Genomic DNA, 22,035 nt, shown 5'->3' on the forward strand with positions numbered 1-22,035 from the left:
AATATTTGTATAGCATGTATGGAAACCTCAGAATTTAACCATTAAGGTCAATGGGGTTATACACCGAAAGGGTACCTGGGAGGATGTGAAGAAACCCTTTCAGCTTACACAGAAGCAGCATACAATGAGGAAGTTCAGATAAATTCACAGAGCATTCAGCTGAAAACGCAGCTGTCAACTGGCTATACCCAAACCTTTTTTTTTTTTTTTTTTTTTTTTTTTTAAAGAAGAATTTACTTCTGTTTGTAATCCATGAATATTTTTTAATTCAACAATCAATTCAACAGAACACAAAAAAATACTGTAGTTACAAAGTGTAGATAAAGTGTAGAAAGAATAGTATACGTTATTATTATAGGAACTACATGATACAGCTAAACGATTCAAATATACAGACTCCGCTTGTAATAAAACAAAATGTCTGATAACATCTATTGCACAACCTTTTGGACATTTATGCTTTTGCTTTAATAATTACAGTATAAAGTACAAATCAAAAAAAGGTAATTTCTACAATTTATTTACAATCTTCACAGGAATTTTGTATGAACTGACACATTTCATAAGCGAACGTCTTTGGTCAAACCAAAGTAAAGGGGTATTGCTTTCTTAAACGTGTCGAAGCTGTATGAGGGCTGTGAGAAAACTCCGATTGAGTGTGTTTGTCGCCTTTTTATTGCATTCATGGTACTGATAAGATATGGCATGCACAATTTATCTCCCGGAGCTATAAAACTTAGTCGGATACATAAATTCCCAACAAAACATTTGTTCTCACACCAGGAAATATCTAGCCTCTGTAACAACAGAATGCTAAAAACATTTTACAGGCTACAACCTTTATTGTGACATTCTAAAGGAACCCTTGTGAGAACCTCTGTGGACTGTCATGCTAATACTGACTTGTGTTGTCTTGTTTTCACCTTTTGACACAGTCTTTACTCGGTCTATGAAAAGAGAAGATCCCAATGTCAGTATAGTTTCATGCATCTTCGTGTGCGCCCATGTCCATGCGTGGCGAGGTATTTCCAGTCAGCCTGAAGGAAGGCTGAATGCCATTATAACGGTGGGCTGCTGCAGTGCTTAGTCCTGAGGAGCTTGGTTTATCACCTTCTTCTTCCTGACTGAGACCAAGTCATAGAACGGATCCTTGGTGATGCTCGCCCTGTTTTGAGTAAAGATGGTTGTCATTACATTTTTGTGGATATACATTTATTAGCTCTTTTCATAGAATAAATCCACAATAAAGTCCTCAACAGAGACAGCCATTCCTGCACATGCTCTAATAAGGATTACCGATTTTTGTTTCTGGCCTGTTTGGAGTACCCAGAGAAACCTCATACAAGCATTGGAAGAAAGACTGGACAGTTTGAAGTATTAATGGCAACTTTTCAAAGCACTGCATTATTTCTGAACATTTGGAGAATGGTTCCTAAAACAGTGTGCACTTTTGCAAATATAGCCATCTAGGCATGAGTAGGTTACCTATATCAAGTAATATGAGAGGGTAATTTTTTTTCTAGATTAATGTCCTTTTCCTGAGTGTCTAAATAAAGTACATGAGTGATCAGGGTTTTCTTCAACTGTGGGGACTAAAGAGTAATGTGCTTTCCATCCCCCACCTGTTGCTGTGAACAGCTAGGCAGCTAGCTGAAAAAAAGTCGTCTTTTACATATAAAGTAAAACTAAACTTAAAGAAGCCCCACTTATGAATCTTAAACTTAGTGTAAGTTTGTTTTCGCCTAAGTTTTGCCACATTTTTGCCTGTGTGAGTCTACACATAAAAATTACAAAATAAGACAAAAAAATATATAGATAGAACAAGTCTGTAGCAATTAGTTATTTTAGAAGATGTAGACATAATTTTTGCTCACAATAAAATTGTGTAAATTTTGTCAAAGTACCAGGTCATTACAATCGTCGTATTTTTTTTTTACTAGATGTTATCATAAAGCCCACCCCTAACGCCTTCAGATAACAAATGTATAGTAGATCTACTAAAATAATTTATGAACTAAAGGCAGTTTTTCATCAGCAAATGTGTTTATTGGAAAAACAAACCAGAATGTTGAAACTTATAAATAACCCATTAAGTAATTATGTATGGAGGCGATTAACCTACAACCCTGTGCACATTGTGTTCATCCTCTGAAAATAGTGAGACAGTACTAAAACTGTTACCGAAACTGCATTACTGTCGTCATTGTGGATTTTACGGGTAGCTTTTTTTGTGTTTCTGTGTTTTAAGACAGCTTTTTCTGTGCATTAGCACCACAGGAGGTTACAGATTCTGAGAATAACCACTTCTCCTGGCTGACCACATCATAGCCCTTAAAAAATGTGGAACGGTATCACAGATAAAGGACACTAGCAGTGTTCTTCAATAAAAGTGTTAAATTGTTCAAAGGATTAGCTTTGTCAGTGTCAGAGCAGTGCATATGCAAGTGATGAAATGTGTAAAACAATATATTCTGAGTTGTCTGATTAGATTTGGGTGGACATCTCCATGATGGCACACAGACTATACAAATGTGTTTATTGTCCAACCTGATCGCCTCAATCCAGGCGTCTCTCTCTTCAGCGCTGGAGGCACAAATGGTGTAGGACTGATGTTTCCCCTCCACCACCCTGCCGTCCGTTTCAGTTTTACATGCTTTGATCTTCTGCCCATGGCTGTTGGGGTTGTACAGCTCCAGACAGTACTGCGTGACATCATATTCATAACATTAGACTCAATATAAAGACAAATAAAAAAATAAAACAGTATTTTCACTGCACGTTTGCTTTCAGGTAGCTTTGACTAGCTTTTCAAAACGTGCTTGTGTTGAACAGCTGACTGGATCTTACTGGTTTGCGAGGGAAATGCACTTCCCTCACGCAGAGATTTTCTAGTGGAATGATGCCTCTGGGTTCTTTATCCTGAAAGATGATTTTCAAAAGATGGATTACATCAGGTTATGTCATATAAGACAGGGAGGGATAGTGAAAGATGTTATCGCCATAAGCATTATTTTTCAAAGGAGGTGGAAATATGAAAAAAAAAAATGTTTTTTAAGGTTATAAAATAGCTTATCTTTGAAAAATTAAAGTGTTTGGTTTTTATTTTATTTTTTATTTTAAAGGCTTCTAGAGTTTATTTCTTAAAAAAGTTATGATATATTATGGACAGTATGTTTCAAGTGCTGTTAAAGTCTTACCGTCGTAAACTCAAAGTAGTAGAGGCAGCTGTCTGTCAGGATAAACCATCGTCTTTTCCACGTTTTAACGCGACCTCCTGAAATACCAAGATAGAGTAGAAGTTGTTTCTGGACACTGATTTGTTCAAAATTCCCTAGCTAAAAAAAAAAAACTGCTGAGGATGTTTAAGCAATTCAGTCTTGTGCAACCAACTACTTAGATTTCATGCAAACACTCCAAAATTGAGTTATTTTTCTCAGACTTCCCCTGCGCTTTCCTGCAATCACTCGCTATGTGGTTGAAGAGTCAAATTCAACACGGAACAGGAATGTTGTATGTTAATTTGATAGTCTAGATGTTTTAACCGTAAGAGGATTTTTTAATTTATTTTTTAAAGAAGACTTACCGAGTTTAAGGAGCCAACCTTCTCTGTCAGGGTTGAAAAAAGTGTGAGTCAGGTCATTTCCATCATCTTCCGGGATTTTGAAAGGCTCATTGCGTATGCTCTCATAGAGTTTCTGACAACACAAGAGTTACACACACCAACTTAATATTCGGGTTAAAATATAAAGCTGAGCCTGAAATTATTATTTTTAATGAACTCAAGGGTTTTAGTAAATTAAAACAAAGCTAAAATATTAAAATCTATGTTATGGACTGCAACCAGCCATAGAATCTCCCACTCCAAATGTCTTAATAGGTACCCAACCATTATTAGCATGGCTGATTAGGATAATTACAACAACACAACATTTGAGCAGGCAGAGGAATGCTTGGGGTCTATCTCACACCCCTGATCTCCGATTGCCATCCGGAGTTCGGTGCCTGGAGGAAGAGCGGACCACCTGGTCGGGGTCTGGGCTCGGGGTCGGCGCGTTTGGTCCCAGGGGTCGGCTTTTGCTCACCCCTGGAATCTGGGCGTAGGGCTTAGGTATGGAGGGCAGGGTGTGGGGGAGGTGGCCCCTCAAGGTTCGTGGGGTGGGCTCTGTTTGGCTGGTCCAATCAATTCATGTTGGCCCCATCTCTGGGTTGATGAGCCTGTGGGTCGTTTGGGCTAGGATCGGAGTATGGCTCGGGTAGGTAGGGTTGTGGTGGTGGTGGTCCCCCCTCTCCCCTTATCTTGATGTTGCCGTTTACCTTCCAGATCTGGGGGCTGGATACCCCTCTGGGGTGCAGGTGCCTGGACCTGGGAGTGTAGGATGTGTGTGGCGAGTGCGAGTGTGTGTACTGTGTCCCTTTTTATTATGGGTAAGTGTGTTTGCATGTTGGGGCACGAGGGTGGGAATGTGTGCATGTGTGTGGGTTTGGGTTGCCCCCTCTCCTAGGATATCTCAGGTCTCTTCTAAGGGTGCGTTGGTGGTCCTGGGTGTCCGGAGCTGGGTGCTCTGGTAGGCTCCGGCCCGCTCCTGGTTGCTGCTTCGCGGGGCCATCTTCGGTGATAGTATCAAGGCATTGGTTGTTTGTACCTCTAATACTTTATTGATTGGTTTGGCTGTTATTTTTTTATCTCTCTTTGCAGGTGTAGAAGCAGACCCAGAGGGTGTTATATTGCTCTCTCCTTTCTCTTTCACCTTTTTGCCCTTTTAGCATTTGTTCCTCTTCTTTTTTCTCTCTCTCTCTTCTACCTTCCCGGTTATGTGTCCATTGAACATGAAACAGTCCCAGCATAAAATCTAATAAAGCTTTTTGCCTATATAAATCAAGCGGAGCACTATTGCGAAAGCAGTAAGGCTCCACTTTTGAAAGTAAAATCTGTTGGGCTCTTTTTGGCATTAAGACAACAATTCTTAATGCCACATTGCCAGACAGGAGGCATACACACACAAAAAAGGACAATAACATCGATAAAAATTTGTGATTACCTCTAAAGTTCATTGCCTATGCAACACTAAAGCGTAATGTTAAGTCTAAATATATGCAATTCATTTAAATACTGAAAAGTTTCGTGACTGGAATTAGCTGAAAGGTCTCACCGAGAGTAGCTCGTTGGGTAGGTCCTCCCCATTGTTAATGCCTCTATTCATAGAGATAAATCGCTCCAGTGTGGTTTTGTCCTTCACGTTGGGGTTGTGGAGGCTTGTGTTCAACATGATGATGGCAAAAGACAGGATGTAGCAGGTGTCTGGGTTCAAAGAAAAGATATGCTAAAAATGTTAAATTAAAAGAAAACCGGTTAACTCCACATTATGTACAGTATTATTCTACAAAAGTAAAACCTGGCAGCCTACCAGGATTATAATACAGTAGGGGAAACCCATAAGAAATAGCATCCGTGGATGGCCACAAGATACATAGGATACTACACAATAAGAGGAAGAAGGTATCCTCTATAAATAAGAAACAAAATAACTTTAGCATACATGCAACACGCTATGTGTGGTTCTAAAATAACACTGAACATCACTCTGAACACATTACCCCAAGTCTGGATGATTTTCATTAGCAGGGAAAGAAAGCTCCATCAGAGTTGATGGACAATGAATGAATGTATGGGGAGTCTGGCTTCAGGAAAGTAAAAACCCTGCCTGGTTTCCCTTCATCCCGTTCACTTAACCAGTTGATTTTACTCCGTTTTTATGCTATGGAGGAGGAAATACAAATGGTTTGAACTAATCTCTGGACTGACTTTTTACTTTCTGAAACTGGATTCCCTGCATCTGAATTAGGGTAATGCTGAAAGAAAACTGGCATGGATGTTTACCTTCCAAATGGAAGCTGTTTATAGATGCTGTTCATTCAGTCTAGCAGAGCTTGGAATATTATGTAAAGAAGAATGGGTCCAGAAAGTTTTCTGGTCCCTAAATGTGCAAAGGTGGTAGACACATATTTTAAAAGACCTACAGATGTTACTGCAGCAATGACTGATTCAATAAAATATGAACTCACATGGGGCAGAATGCACATACACACTACACTTTTCAAACTTAGATTCATTTTTGTACAAATCTACTTGACAATTATGTGTCACTCAATGTTGCCAAAAATTACATTTATGTTTTTCGGTTTTAAAGAGACTAAAAGTGGAAAAGTTCAAGACATGACTACAGATGTTCTTAAGTTCATACAGATATATAAATAGCATTGAACAATAAAAACGTTTAGTCTGAAAGCAGGGCTGAAAGGCACAGCTGTGATGTGGTCATGTAAAAATATCCTTTCTCTTGAACTTGCACAAATTTGACACAGTTGCAAAGTAGGCTTATTTCAGTGCAGCTGACCTGTGGACTGGAAGACTTGAGCGTTGCAGTCACAGTAGCGTGTGGCAAACGCCTCCATCATTCGGTCAATTTTCTGGGCTTCACCAGGCAGACGGAAACTCCACAGAAACTGTCTGTCACGTAAACACCACAACACCATGAATTTTTAGTTGATGCCATCTGGAGATAAACTGTAGGTCTGTGGTAAAGAAACTGCAGATACACCATGTGCCTGCATATGCCTTAATGTCTGCATTTCAGTTTTACTCTTGATGACGTACAGTGAATATATAATTCATATAACGTTCTAACGCAGATAATGACTGTTGGCTCCTATCACAGATGTATGGCAACCTATCAGGGTAGTCTAGCTATTTAGGATTAATTATAGGCTGGGTGGCTTGCAAAACAGATTAAATATTGAGTATCTTCAGACACATTTGTTTATTTCTGTTCTGTGAGTATAATTATCTACCTGCATGCTTGCGGTGATAATTACCCATTTTTATGCAACCTGGTTTACTGAACGTTTAAAGCTTGATATTATGTGTTCATAAAGGGTAACTCACCCACAAATCAAATTGTATTTTGTCAACAAACTGTTAACATAGTTGTCTCATAGTACTGTCTGCATATCCTGGTCATTATTTTTGAAAAATTAGTGCATATTTGTTGAAATCTTGTGTGTCTAAAATCACGTGGTGCCCTCCTAGGGTTAAACAGTGGTCTTGCCTTCAATTTCAAATTTGTATTGCTTTCGGTTGCTGTGTAATTTAGAGAGAGTGATGTAGTTAGCTCTGCCGCTGTGGGGTATAAAAGCAGCTCCATCTCCATCTTAATCCTCCATCTCCATGCCAGGAAGAGGCTGGTGTGACACCACTATGAAGTTAGTATTAGGTTGGATATCGGATATTCGCAGACCATGGCTTCAACAGCCAAAAGACAGATAGCGGCAGCTCCAGATCAGCCTCCCTGTATTGGCTGGAACAGGAGGCAGATGCCACTGAAACTGCGGTGCATGAACACAGCCCCTCCCCTCCCGTTGCTGTGTATCCCCGCCCACTTTGATGGAATTTTTCAAATTGTTCTGGGGGCGGAAATATGCTCTTACATGGAGGTGAGTTACACTTTAAAGGAGCTGTTTCATTAAATCCTTTCTACCAAGTGCTACACGATACAACTCTAAACCCTAAATCATATTCTAAGTTGACTGATGTTAATGTAAAGTAGCAAAGATGACATCATTGTGACATTTAGACCATCATGACTTCTAAAAGGTACAGTCTAAAGCAAACATTTATTCACAGAATATAAAACATATTAGAAACTGAAAGACTGGTGTTTTGCCTTTTGTTTTTCCGTCCAATACTATTCATTTTGAATAAATGTATTCATTTGCTGTGTTTGTGTCATTTCCTTTAGCTAAACATAATACAAATTATTTCCTGTTATGAAAACACCCTGTAAAGCTTTAGAACACATTTCAGAGAATCAGGCCTATGTCTTTTGGTTATTGAAAAATGTTCAGATTTGTTGATTGTTAGAGGCAAATAGGACATATTTCCCTGCTTTAAAGTTTGCAAAATGTTATTTACAGTAGTTCCATCAGCGTACATACGTTTACAAGACCTATCTCTGGTGATTTACTGGTGACTTTGTTTTGCAACTAATTTATACTTCTTCAACTAATTAATACTTGATTGATGACATAGTAAAATGCAATATGTCTGCTAACAAAAATAACTATCAGCCAGGTAATGTTATAAATATTCATGACTGTGCTGTGAGTGGTTAAGTGTTGAAGGTGTCAGTCGCTGACTCAAGAAGCTAGAAGTGACTTTCCACGGATGGTGACATTTTAGAGCAGGCATCTGCGCCTCTCTTGTGGTTTGTTGAAGCCCACCTTTAGTTTGGGGTTAGGTATATAGCAGAGCATGACGTTTTATCAAGCAATTCAAAAACTATTAAAAATAAGCTGTGATCTGGGTTATGATAATGTACATTTGATGATTTGTGTTTAGTGTGTTCTTCAGTGTTTGTCTTACTTGTTTAATATCTTAAACATATATCTGCAAATGTTTCCAATAATAATAATAATTTCCATGCACAGTTGTCCTAAACTCTGGTTATAGAGCTTGTAATCTATCAAAAAGGACTAATGTGGGGTCTTTTCAGCAATCAAGCAAAGCATGATAACCCATTCTTAGACCTAAATCTAAGTCCCGAGGACAGGTGTTCACAGTGTCTTCACAAATTTTAGCTTATTAGGAATTTTTCCAATTGATGATACATCAGTAGTACAAACACAAGACAAAAACAATACATGAAATGTAAGTTAAGCAAAGAATTTCACTGAGCTTTCTGTAGTCAGATTAGAATGAGCTATTTTCAGATTTTAACACTTTGGGACATAAACTAAATGCAACGAAAAAAGGTGTGGACCCACAAACCATGTAAAAGACCTCTGAATGTTTTCTTTTTTTTTTTTTTGGCTCTATCACCTTTATTCGATAGTTGGCAGACAGGAAATGGGTCACGATAGAAGGGGAATGACATGCGACAAAAGTCTGGCTCAGGCCGCGAACCTGTGACAACCACATCAAGGAGTGAGGCCTCCAAACATGAGTTGTATATGTTTTGGTAAAAACGTTTAATTACTCAGGAAGGACAACAATTCTGAGTCTAGTTCTAACATCACACAAACGTACTGAAGAGGTGACGATGGAGGTGACTGACCTGAGAGCCAGGACCAGATGGAGGTCAGAAAACTCGTGAAGCTCCACAAAGGCTTTCAGAGTCTGGAGATGGAGCTCCTCCCTGTGTGACAGAGAGCAGGAATAAAGCCAATGAAGGTATTTGTCATAAAAAAGCCTTTTCCAGTTATCCTCTCAGTATCATGTTTTTCCTATACATCCTCATATCTTGTCTTGTTTGTTGTGTGCTAAAATCTTTATCTCCCCTCTTTGTCTGTACTTTCAGCTTTTTCTATCCCCCATCTCTGCTTTTTTTCATCTTTTTCACTTTTCTGTCCCTAGTCCACATGACCTCCTGCCACCTAAGGTCCCATTCTCCTCTCTATATCACCTTTCTCCAAGGAACTCTCCGATGGCTGTCTTGTTGAGTCCTTCCTCCTTGTAAAGAAACTCAGCAATAGATTTAGCGGTTCCATCCAGCAGCTTGTTCTCCACCAGGTAATTTATGCCCTGCAGGTAAATGAATTGTTTACTTGTCATGAGTTTTGCAAAGTACATACAAAAAAAAAATCCTTTTTAGTACTGTATATTAGTCATCATCTACCATTTGCAGCTTCCTTTACAAAATATTTTACTCATCAAGCACCACAAATAAAATGCATTTTCAAGCAATTCTTGTGTTTCAAAGTCAGCAGAAATTGTTGCCATTATTCCTTCTGTTCCCCCAGAGCTTAAGACCGATGCAGTTTTCCAAACATTGCCCTCCATGCAACATTTTGGTTTCTCCATGATCTCATCTGTATCTGGTAAATGAGGGTTTACAGCTTCCGCAATCCCAATTCCTTAAAACTAATCTCTCTTCCTTTTTTTGCACCATCGCTGGGCTTTGACAAGAAAGTTTAATTGAAAAATAAACCGTTACATATTTTTGGACTATGTAATACATCCCACAAAGTTTTTTTTTTTTTTGGTGATCTAATGTGGTTTCATTACTTGTGGCAGGTAGAAGTTTCCCTTTTTCCTTCAGATATTGATATAAAAGGAAGTATTGGAACCATTTGAGCAAGATTGGATAACAACCAAATAGACGTCAGCATCTTATGTTCTTTGTATATGCTACAGCGATATGCTTGACCTGCCAGCAAAACCACAGAAACTTTGCTGTGACTCTTTGTCAGTGCAGTTCACAGGCAACAGAGAGTAGCAGAGCGGAAGTGACACGACTTGGTTATAAGAACTGGTGAAGATGTTCGGTTAAAACCAATTTAGACCCATAAGAAGAAAGAGGCCTCAGTAAACAAACAAAAGAGAAACACTTAGACGGTAACTGTGCCTCAGCAAACTTAGTTGTAGAGATGCTTGTGTTTTAGCTCACCTTTTTTGGGTCCATGTTAAATTTCTTCTTCCCATTTAAAAAACGTTGATTCTTCTCATTGGTTTTGCTGTAATGCAGAAAATATTAAGAAAAAAACTTATTTTTTTTTTTATTATTTAATTATTACTGATGTACTAATGAATAAGAGTTGAATTTGTTGCCAAGTAAAGCAGTCGTTCAAATATTTAGCAAAACTGCGAGAAAATGTTATGGCTTTATGGAAATAATAGTTTAACACATTAACATAGTTTTTTACACATTAACATAAAATTGTATGTTGAAAATGATCTACACTACTGTTGGTCGCCACTGGAAAAGCCAATATTGGCATGATTAAATTCCGCTAATTTTTGTTTAAAAGGTTTCTGCATTTTTCCTTTGATATTTTGATGAATTATCTTAGGTCATGAGCTACACATCCTAGAGCTTGGAAAGCTTCCTTTCCATCACCATAATCTTTAGCTCCCTTCACAGATTTGGCATTCTCTAAATATGGCAGCAGTATAAATTATTTTAGGCCCAACTGCACCTCTCTTTTCTGATTCTCAAACTGTAGTAGAGCAAATTGTAGCACTTGGGCTGCCTTTACTAGTACTTAGAAGAAATCTTGGTACCAATTGTTAATTATTTCGAGAATTTCCAGAATTGAACAGTGATTGAACAAACAAACGATGGCTGATTCTTATGCTGCATTCTATATTTCCTATATTTTGGATATAGGAACGACATCAAACCTAATTTTACCTATAAGATTGGTCAGTGAAATGCTCTCTGACCTGGGTAACACGGTTACTACTATTAGCAATGAGAGATATTTACATTACATATTTTGTATTTCATACCATTAAATGGTAAATAGACTGAATTTATATAACACTTTTTTTAGTCAAATATCATCGTTGGTCAGAATCTGATTCTCCAACTTGGAATTTTGACTTCAGGCTCATTCTGTAAACGTTTCTGGCCTGACACATGGACATTTTGAACTTTCAAAGAAAAATAGAATGCATTCATCCTTTAAGTAATTTCCCTCTGGGATTATTAAAGTATATCTGATTCTTTTTAATCACGTAATGTTGCAAACTCAAAAAAAGTCTAAATCCTTTCAAATTACCAACATGTCCTTTTTTCATTACATCCATAAATCTCCTCTTCATTCTTCCTCTAGGCCTCCAACCTGGCAGTTCCGGCTTCAACATCCTTCTCTCCATGTATTCGCTGTCCCTCCTCTGTACACATCTAAACCATCACAGTCTGGCCTCCCTGGCGTTATCTCTAATACAATTAATAAGAGCTGTCCCTCTGGTGTACTCATTCCTGATCCTACTGATCCTTGTCTATCTGATAGATAACCTCAACATCTTCATCTCTGCAACCTCCAGCTCTGCCTTCTTCAGTGCCACTCTCTCTGAACCAGACAGCATCGCTGGTCTCACCACCTTCTTTGTTTTTGTTTTGTTGTTTTGGAAAGGGACTTAAATAGACAAGAGCAAAAATGAAGCTTTGTGGTGAAGACATTTTATCAGTGTACCACAAAAAGGATAGCTATGACTTACACAACATGAAGTTTAATTCTGTTCCGTCAGGGTTTTATTTAGAAAGGGCTTACATCAGACATGCAGTTCAGAGACCAAAGGTGACCCTGAAGAAGGTGCAGAGCTTCACAACAGAGACTGGAGGATCTGTCCTTAGGATCACAAAAAGCCCTCCATTGACCTGGGCCTTATTAAAGAGTGGCCAGAAATACACCATAACTTAATGTTACAGGTTTTGAGTTTGCCAAAAGGCACATGGATGACTCCCCAAATCTATAGAGGATGGTGTTCCGGTCAGATTAGACTAAAATGTAACTTTTTGGCCAACGAGGACATTGCTGTGTCTGATGCAAACCCAACACAACTCATGAGCCCAAGAAAGACCATTGGCACAGTGAAAATGGTGGTTGCAGCATGATGCTGGTAGGATGCTCTTCAGCAACGGGACTTAGAAAGTCTGAGTCGAGGGAAAGCTTGATGGTGCTCAATACAGGGGAATTCTACAATCAAAAGCAGTTTGTCTCAGCGTGACAGTGCGGTATGGAGGCTGCACAGTACAAGAGAGGAAGCTTTTAGCATGGTTGGGGAGGACAGCAGGAGATTGTGTCAAGATCTAGACATTGTTTGTGCTGCACAAGTCCAAAAAAAAGTTCCAGACATATTGCCACAGAGCAATATATTGCTTCACAATAAAAAAATACATTGTTGTAGGCAGGTTCTTTAAATGAAAAGGTGCAAACTCTCAAACAATTCACTTTAATTCCAGGTTGTGAAGCAACAGAATATTAGAAAATACCAAATGAGGTTAATGTTTTTGTAAGGCACTGTATTCCCGAAAAAATAACATTTTTAGACAGATAAGACTAATATCCGTGCTGCGTAAATTATAACCTAAAATTATTTTTATTAATGGGATTTTTGAAAAATGACCAAAAGCAAAAACTTAGACATTTCAAAGTTAAGGTGGAACGTCTGTCAGGTATTTAAAGGACAACACAGACATAAAAAGCACATGTGGTTTGGAAGAGGTGAAGGGTTTTTCCCCAGACTAACACTTACTTTTCTTCTGCAGACTCAAAGCTGAGTATTTCTGCCATGACGTTGTCTATCTCCATCTTCAACTTCTGGAAAGCATGCAATCGGTAAAAAGTTTATCATTTGTTCGGATAATTCTTTGAATGTAAGTTTTTTTACAAAGAGGATCAAAAATAAAATGTAGACAAAAAATGATTTGATTGGGCATCTGAGAAATGTGTTGTCTGATGAATTACCTGGATGTCGTCCAGAAGATCTTTTTTATACATTTTGATGCTTTCAATCTCCATGCTCTCATCGGCTGTGAAATCTGAAGAAACTAAACAAAGGTTACAATTTAAATGTCAGTTCCGGTATATAAACAACTTTCATCATGTCTGATTTCTGTCAAAGATAAAAAGCAACTGATGTCAAAGCAGTTATCACCATTTATATGCATGTCACATAAAATTATGGTGTGATGAGCATTTAAACGTAAAGCTTCAGTTTATGTGCTTTTAATTCCTGTTCTTATTTTAGGAAGTCTGCATCAAGTGGAAAATAGATTTCTCTAGAAGTTAGGTCAGACTTGCAGCACAGGTGCTGTGGTTTTCTCATGAATGGTCACTTTATACACAAATTGTTATACAGTTCTTAAAAGACAGACAAGAAGACCATGAAGCCAGATTCCAAAAGAAGACATGTTAACTTATTTTTCTGAAACCATCGACCTCTTCAGACCTACGCTAAGTTCCAAAACTGGACCAACATCCCTTGAGCCTGAGTTTTTTTTATAAATTGCAGTTTTAATGAATATTAAATATATAGTTCTTATTCTCAAAGAATGTCTACATTTGTTTTTAAATAAAAGACGATTTGAAGCTTGGCAGTCAACTGAAGCTCCACTGTAGCTCTCACATGATCCACCTCGATTTCCGCATGTCATTAATGAAATGCTTCCCTTCAATTAGGTCATATTTCTAAATGTCAAAATATCCATATATTCCGTCGATACTCCCACACTTTTTCCTCAACACTTGTCGCCTGCCCTCTCTTTATCCTTTGGACAATCTTGTTTTGAATGCTCTTGTAAACATATTGTTAAAGATCAAAAAGCTCAGAGGTCTGACATTAAGCCCATAGTATTTCCCAATAAACATTCATTTCAACTCCTGGCTGAAGCTAAACCGTGGTATATGGAGCTAGCACAAGTGTTAAAAGATTCTGAAATGAATTTTTTTCCCCAGATGCTGTCTAAACATGACATAAGTGCGATTCGCTACCTTTAAGCCATTCACTGGCAACGGGTCACCGTTGACCTATTGGAACATATTTTTGACTTCCAAGCCATGTAGTTCCTACCGTAGACTTCAATTTTAAAAACTCTTGTTTCAAGATGGTCTTCTAGGCCCTCCTCCTTTGATTTACGCATCTTTTGACTAACTGTGTTGATCCACAGTTTCTCCAGAGCTAATGTTATTCACCATAGCTCATTTCTCAAAAATACCTCCCTCATCCTGTTTTGAGGTACGTTGCTAGGACCAGTCAGTTTAGACTCTCATTGCGACATGTGGAGATTGTAGACAGTGAGATTACCGTCATGTGGATGTTATCGCTTGTGGGGCAGGACACTTAAAACTTCATAGCAACAGTATGCGTAAAGCTCATCCGGTGGCTGCGGTCTTGGTGCGTCCTTGCGTGTAAAAGCTAGGATTTGGTGTTAGGCATTTTCACCAGAAAATATGTCTACATTTTCTGGGAAGACCCAAATAGCAACAGAAGAAAATGTGGAGTTTGTCACAGCGTCTAGACGTCTAGACATGCCTACAGGACAAGGTCTAGAATCATAATTTTTCCTTATATTGCATTCAAATTTGAATGCAATAAAAAATTGTTTTTTTTTTGCTTTTCAGCTAGAATCTCCTTGCATCAGGCTCCAGCTGCATGTTGAAGAAAGCTAAAAAAAAAATAGACAATTTGTGTGTTTCAACTTCAGTGACTAAAAACTGGTTACTAGAACATCATACAGGACTTATTAGTTTAAAACCTTAAATTGTTACCTTTACGGCGATACCAAGTTTTGCCTCTACTGCAAAGGGTTCAAGAGCAGCATCTAATTTGCAGTATGAGTTGTGCATCCATATTATTAAAAGTTGAGTGGAAGAAAAAAATGTGGTGTAAAAAGATGCAAAAGGGGCAGCGATGTCTTAGATCTAAATAATTGGGTATATTATAGACAAAGGACCAATGTCTAATTCTCTTAGGGGTCTTTTGCCATATATTTTTTTCAAATTTACATTGCCAGCAGAAGAAAAAATGCTATAATTATTTGATAGGTTGATGGGTTGAATCCAAATTAACTACACAATACATCTACTATTTGCCTTATGAAATAATTGGTTTCATGCATTTAAGCGTGCAGACATGGCACTTTTTTTTTTTAAAAAGCCTCAAAGATTTTTCTTTTTAAACAAACATTTCCTACCGATCCAATAAGGTTTTAGTTTATTGTATTGTAGTTTATTGTATTTTAGTTTTGTAATGTTTTTATTGTTTTATCCTTTAGCACTTTGCAATCTTTTTTTAGATGAAAAGTGCCTTATAAATGCCCTGTGATGGACTGGCAACATATCCAAGGTGTTCCCGGCCTCTCGCTGGAAGATAGGCACCAGGCTCCACCCCGCGACTCTCCATGGATAAGCAGTTATAGATAATGGCTGGATGGAAGTGCTTTATGAATAAAATGGATCATTATCATTATTAGCCTCCAGTCAAAACACATCATTGTACAGGCTGTGTAGAATAAAGTGTAAGTAGACTCGCATGCAATGTTCAGTTGTGAGTGAAAGGACTGGTTTTGTGTCAGAACTTATTTTGCACTGCTAATGCGTGTTCATGCAAAAATACTCCGCAATGGTCATTTCCCGAGAAATCGGATTAACATGAAATAACAGAAGTCATATATTTGAGCTTCCTATCAGCAAGAAAAAAAACTGCCACGATGAGCATCTTTTTTCACATATAGTCACAGAACTGCCAAGACTTCCTTAGTGATATGTGAGTTGCTTGCTGTTAATGATCTGACCACACTTCTACTTCTCCGCCCTTCCTTTTCTCATCTTGAGATGCAAAGCTTAACCCTTTAAAGCCTGATACAGGTAACTTCACATTTTTAAAAGGGAAAACCTTTTTTGGTTGCTTAAAATAAATAAATAAAATGTCAAACTTCTAATTTTCTTTGTGTTGCAATTGATACGTTAGACCAAAAAATACATTTTCCTCGAGTTTTCTGCATTTTTATATAGGGTGTGTAAAATGTATTCATACGTATGTTGTAAATTATATGATCAGAAAAATGCTGAAAATATTGGCTTTGCTGACGGGGTAGAGGTCTCAGAAAGATTTGTATCAAAAATTATACATTTGGAGTTATAGGCATGGCTCATCCAACAATTTTAAAGTGAAGGTTTCTGACACCACTTAAATAAACAATGCTGTACATATACACCAACCTTGATCAAAATTGAAGCTAGTCTCTTTAGCTTTCTGACTACAGACAACTTCTGTTTTTTTATATTATTACCACTGATGCAGAGTCCTGTGAGCAACTATAAGTGTCTCTTCTGCATTTCGGCTTCTAACTGCCCTCTTTTCATAAGGCTAGTTGCTGACAGCCACAAGTGCTTAGCCTGTGCACCGGTGACCTCAAAAATTACACCGCTGTTTTCATAGTCCCTTGGCCATATTAGACAATGAAATATATCTTAAGTGCATTTATATCACCACAATTTGGAAGTGGACACCAAGAAAACTATAAAAGCGGCTGTACTAAAACCACTGGGACATAGTTTAGGGGGAAAAAAAGGGTGTTATGAGTAATTTGAGTCATGACCCGTGAGATTTCACATCTAGAATTATGTCACATATTCATCAATAATTTCCTCATGTGAAGGAATGAATTATAAGAGACAGATCTGTAGAAAAATAAAAGGTACGAAATTGCTTCCAAACACTTCCTATCCCATTATACAACATTGCCATTTGCTTGTTTCCTTGCTGGCTTGTTTGTTTTGCTTTTGCATATAAAAGGAGTTAAATACAAGCAACATCTTAAATGTCTGTCTGAATAACTGAAGTAACCTGACAAAACTTAAAACTTTCAGTATAAAGCAACAACAAAAAAAACACCAAAGCATCTCTTACCCATTTGGCAATCAGTCATTTATGGCCCCAAGAGAAATAATAAAAAAATAAAAAAATAAATCAATAATGGCAGTACCAAAGAGTAGAGCACAGAGGAGTGTTGGGCAGCTACTACATCCAGTGCAACAGCACCTAAATGAAGAAATGGCTTTAAACCCCACCTCTTCCTCATCTCACATGCTTCTGCAGACCGACAACCTTTGATCAAATTAAACTTCTGGTTTAAATGAACATTCATTGAGTGCTATTTGGGAGCTAGTGGGCCTGGTTATACATCAAATTTAACATGCCTCTTGGTAATTGAGATTTGGTAACATTTGACATATTTACTCTATCTATACAATGTTTGAATCATCCAGAAGGATTTACAAAAATATTATGATACATACAAGTCGATTAAATATATATATTTTTTAAATACTGTTGCTTTTTAAACCATCTGAAGATTCTGTAACATTCTTGCATCAGTATTTACTTAACAAAATTGGCAGAAAAAAATAGTCCCAGTTAAAAAGGGAACAACAAAGCTGAAATGAGAACAAGGTCAATGCAATTCGTGTGGGCAGAGCACAACAACTTTGATCTCAAACAGCAAACCGTGTCAGTTGATGACAAAGCTGACACTAAAGCGCCACCTTATGGTCAAAGAACAAAATTACAGGTACTGTTGCACTGTAAAAGAAAAAAGAAGCAGGCCAAACAGTTTGATACATAATGTAAAATGTAAAATTCTGTATTAAAACAGGGGGTGAATTATTTGCTCTAATTTGGAACAGAATCTAAATCTAAACAACCAAAAGACACTGTTGCTGGTTATAAAACACAGATGGATGGAATGGATTTTGTCATTCATAAAATGAATGACAAAAAGAACGGATGTACATGTCCTGTTAGGCCACCAGAAATTAGCATGACCATGCCACTATTCTTGTCCACCACCTAACTTGGCCTCTGGCCCAGATCTTTGGCACATTCTTGGGGGACATCCTGATACTTTTTGGGGATGAGGCCCAGGAATCAAGGCTTAACAACCAGGTTCTGGCTGGTGAGCTCCACCCCAATCCTGGTTCATGGCGGGTAGCCCAGCCTGCCTTGTCTGTGTGGGGTTTTATTATGATCGTCTGACAATCACAGAAATCACTAGACCACTCCTGGTCTCATGCCTCCCCTAAAGCCAGATTCCCATTGGAGACCCCACCAGTAACCAAAAGTCAAAACAAGACATCCCATGAACCCACAGGGGGTACTCAAACCCCTTCATTACATAAAAGTGATACCTCAGCTCATCTATGTCTCATGCTCTGGTTCTCAAGGAAAGAAAGCTGGACTGCCCCCTCCAAGTCATGTACCATTCCTCACCCCAAACAAAAGAAATAAAATATCTCAGTGTAATTGCTAAAGAATGAATGAAACAATGGATGAATCAAAGTTTATTTCAAACAATAACTTTGAACAAAACAAAGACACAAAAACACACAAGAGACAAATGTACAGAAATCAGTTTGAAAAGGCGCAGGAAGAAGTATACACTTATTTACCCCTACCCCCGTGTCACACTTAACTTACTGCTATAATACATTGTCCTATATAGAATAATTTTAATATACAGTGTACTTCAACATACAATCATTAAACTGAACCAATTTAATGACAATTTGCTCTTGTATTTTTAATTCCTCCATTGCAGCTTGGGTTTCTGTCATTTTAACCAGATCACCTCCACTCCTGAATCTGCATGCAATAAAGCTGTGGTTTCATTCTTCATGTGAGACTGTTTTGGACGCTGTAGCCCCAATACAATCAAGGCAGTCCAACGTCATATCTGAGCCTCGGCTGAACGATATTAGCAGTCAGATGTGAGTGTCGCTGAGCTAGGCCTAAGTGGAAAAAGGCTACACCGATCTTCTGCAACTTGTGTAAAACTTTCTTGATTTCTTTATGGATAAGGTTACATCAACTAGGGCCTGAATCTCACATGCTGGTTATGACCCGTCATTCTTTATTAAATGGCCTGCTGTTTTTGTCCAGTTTCATCCTGTGACACGTTTTTCTTTCTATGAGATTATTGGTCACTTAAAGGCAGCAGGTTACCCATATGATTCTATTCCTGCTCGTTTTTTAAAAAGGTCCTTGTCACTCTGGGGCACTCTGTTCTTTCTATTGTTAAGAGCAGTTTATCCTTGTTGTGGGAGTTTTGGGTGGAATATTAAACAATAGTAACTGAGTTCCCATCTTTACTAAATGACGAGACGGTGGTATAACGTTCCAGCAATTTTATTGAGAAACAGAGCAGAGATTCACATAGATGGAAAGTAATCGCACCCCACGGTTCCGCTGCAGTCTCTGTCTGCCCTGTCTCTGTCTGTGTCACTTTTCGGGCTTCCCCTAATACTGCACCGTGGCCTTCCCATGAGACAAAACAAAGACAGTCTATCGTAAACAATCAGTATCCCTCAGCAGCTGCAGCATTTGGCCTTGCAATCAGAAAACAGTGGATCTCATACACAAACATCAGGTCTCCAGGCCTCCTCTGTCCGAGTGGTGTGAGGCCATAGTGACTTCAGAATAATAATTCTTATAACATTCCTCTCTTTTTTTTTTTTTTTTGATGATGGCGTCGTCAGCATCAAGACAAAACAAGATGACCCATCACTTGAAAATGTGAACAAAGCACAGAGGAACCATTTCTGTAAACTCGTAAAGTGGGACCCAAAGGGTTCCTGTGTTGGAACCGGGTAGTGCTGGAACTTTTAGTACAGATCAACATGAATGCTTCATAGAGCTTTAACACACAAGATCAAAGGTTTAGCTTTCATCTACAATTTAGGATTCATCTAATTAGGTAAGGCCTGTTTTAGGTACCTATGCGCACATTATTTTAAAATTACATTAGACTATGGTAAGCTAAACCCTGTTCAGTAACCAAGGTCGAATCCGTCTACTCTGACCCACCCTGAATACCCTCCTACTCCTTTCTCCACTCACCCCTACGATGGACAATAATCCAGCACTCCAAACTTACAACACCAGGAGCAAAGGCAGGAGAGGTTCAGTGCGGGCAGGGGAAACGCCAGAAAAAGCTACCCCTAGGGGGCAGTAAAAACTGGCAAGCCCCCCTCCCAGGGAAATCTGCTCTCGGCCAATCTGAGCCTGAAAACCCTGTATTGAATCTAAGTGTTATCATTACCAGCTAATATTAAAGGATCTTTAGAGCCAATCCGATCCTGGTTCTTCCTATATCAAATCAAAAAGGTGCATAAACCATAGATCCTTGTGTGTCTGAAGCAAACAGTTTCCATTTTTTACCATAAAACCATATTGATCAACATGATGTAATATTAAAGTGTAGATCTCATAACACAAAAAAATCAAACATGTGAGTCAGTGGAACAGAGCAGTTAAACAAACAGCAACACAATATGAGAAGAGTCCTAAACGTCAAGACCGCAAAGTTAAGAAAGCCTTCAGGCCATTCATGGCACAAGGCAGAAAATAATCTAATCGCGCTTAGGGTCTCTTCAGGCAACTCCTCCCGTTGAAGAATAAGGAATCAGAGTTCTCTGGCTTCTCCATCCCCAGTCCTCTTCTTGGTTCCTCCTCGCAGGCTGGACGATTGAGCTGGATGGTAATAAGTGTTCAGTTCTGGATGGGCACTGAGCATTTTATTTTGCATTTCTTTCTAATAAAACACTTTGTGAAGATGGTCTGCAGACACGAGTCCTTGTTCCCACTAGAGAACAGAAACAAGGTGTAATTAGTGTTCTTATCAAAACCCCTTTCATGTGTCATTTATTAAAACATTCTTCAAGCACTTTCACATTCAAGATATTTCTGTGCACAATTATTTAGCTTTCAGAATTCTGCAATTTAATTATTAGTTAAAAGAGTAATCTTTAAGTTCAAATGTATCTGCAGTAAATTCATAATAATTCTTAACAGAATGCTTTTAATGTGTGTCTTAACTGTTGTTGTCTGACAGTTGAAGTTCTCTGCAACATAATTTCATCAACATATTCATTTCATGTCATTTCCCAATTATTTTGAAAACCCAACTGAGAAAAAGAAAGCCTTTCCATGTGAAAGCCTTTTCCCTCTCTCCCTCTTTTTCTTTTTTTTTTTTAAGAAAGCGAGGTGCTGTTCTGCACCGAAAAGACAAAATATTTACACCATGCTGTTACTGTTCAAGGACGCCATGGTTCTACAAACAAAGCAATGAGAGAGAACAGGAGCTTTTGAAAACGCTCTAACATTGTAGACCAACTAAAGCTACTTAAGCAAATCAGAATTAGTTCCCAAATTAATCCTAAAATAAAGTAAACCTTACATTGTGTACATTGTGATTATTTATTTATTTATTTATCTTAAACTGAGGATTAAGGACTTTGATTAAGAAGTTCTTGGGTGAACGCATCTCTGCGTTCCTATTTGTCTAGGCCTCTGCAATCTGATCTATGATCTATGTATTCTGAGTGCCTGGTCAGGAAGGGTTAAGGTTCTCTGAAGCTTTCTGTTTTCAGCAACCCTGAAAACCCAGAACCCTTTACAGTCAGTGTTAGGTGTCAGGTAACCTGTGGGACCACCTCGTCGTCTCTCTGGTTCCACCAGCTGTGTCAAGTCCACAGCAGCTCGTCCCTGGGTGCCATGCCCCAGGGGTCTCCACACCCCCCTGTGTGGAACGTCTCTCGTTGTAAGGATCTCACCTTACGTGCCGTTCAAGATGTTCTTTACACAGCAGGACTTCCAATGTGGGATGTATTTGCTGCTTTGATGTTCCTCAGAAAAAACCTTCATTCATTGATATCACCTTCAAGCTGTTACCCTTTTATCATCACAGCCCCCCA

At 38.4% G+C, this 22,035-nt stretch overlaps 1 protein-coding gene across 1 annotated transcript; it reads right to left on the reverse strand.

The window, feature by feature from the left end:
• Positions 1-232: 232 nt before the first annotated feature.
• On the reverse strand, positions 233-17,295 carry cyth4b (cytohesin 4b). The gene is made up of 13 exons (XM_012849550.3): positions 17,195-17,295; positions 13,249-13,331; positions 13,037-13,101; positions 10,443-10,509; positions 9,459-9,577; positions 9,111-9,191; positions 6,396-6,508; positions 5,151-5,299; positions 3,584-3,695; positions 3,198-3,274; positions 2,848-2,919; positions 2,548-2,702; positions 233-1,165 (listed from the first exon to the last, which is right to left on the reverse strand). The coding sequence occupies exons 1-13, from the start codon at positions 17,211-17,213 to the stop codon at positions 1,084-1,086; spliced, it is 1,194 nt and encodes a 397-aa protein (XP_012705004.2). The 5' UTR covers positions 17,214-17,295; the 3' UTR covers positions 233-1,083.
• Positions 17,296-22,035: the final 4,740 nt, after the last annotated feature.

This window comes from Fundulus heteroclitus, chromosome 5 (genome assembly GCF_011125445.2).
Source record: "Fundulus heteroclitus isolate FHET01 chromosome 5, MU-UCD_Fhet_4.1, whole genome shotgun sequence".
Classification (NCBI taxonomy): domain Eukaryota; kingdom Metazoa; phylum Chordata; class Actinopteri; order Cyprinodontiformes; family Fundulidae; genus Fundulus; species Fundulus heteroclitus.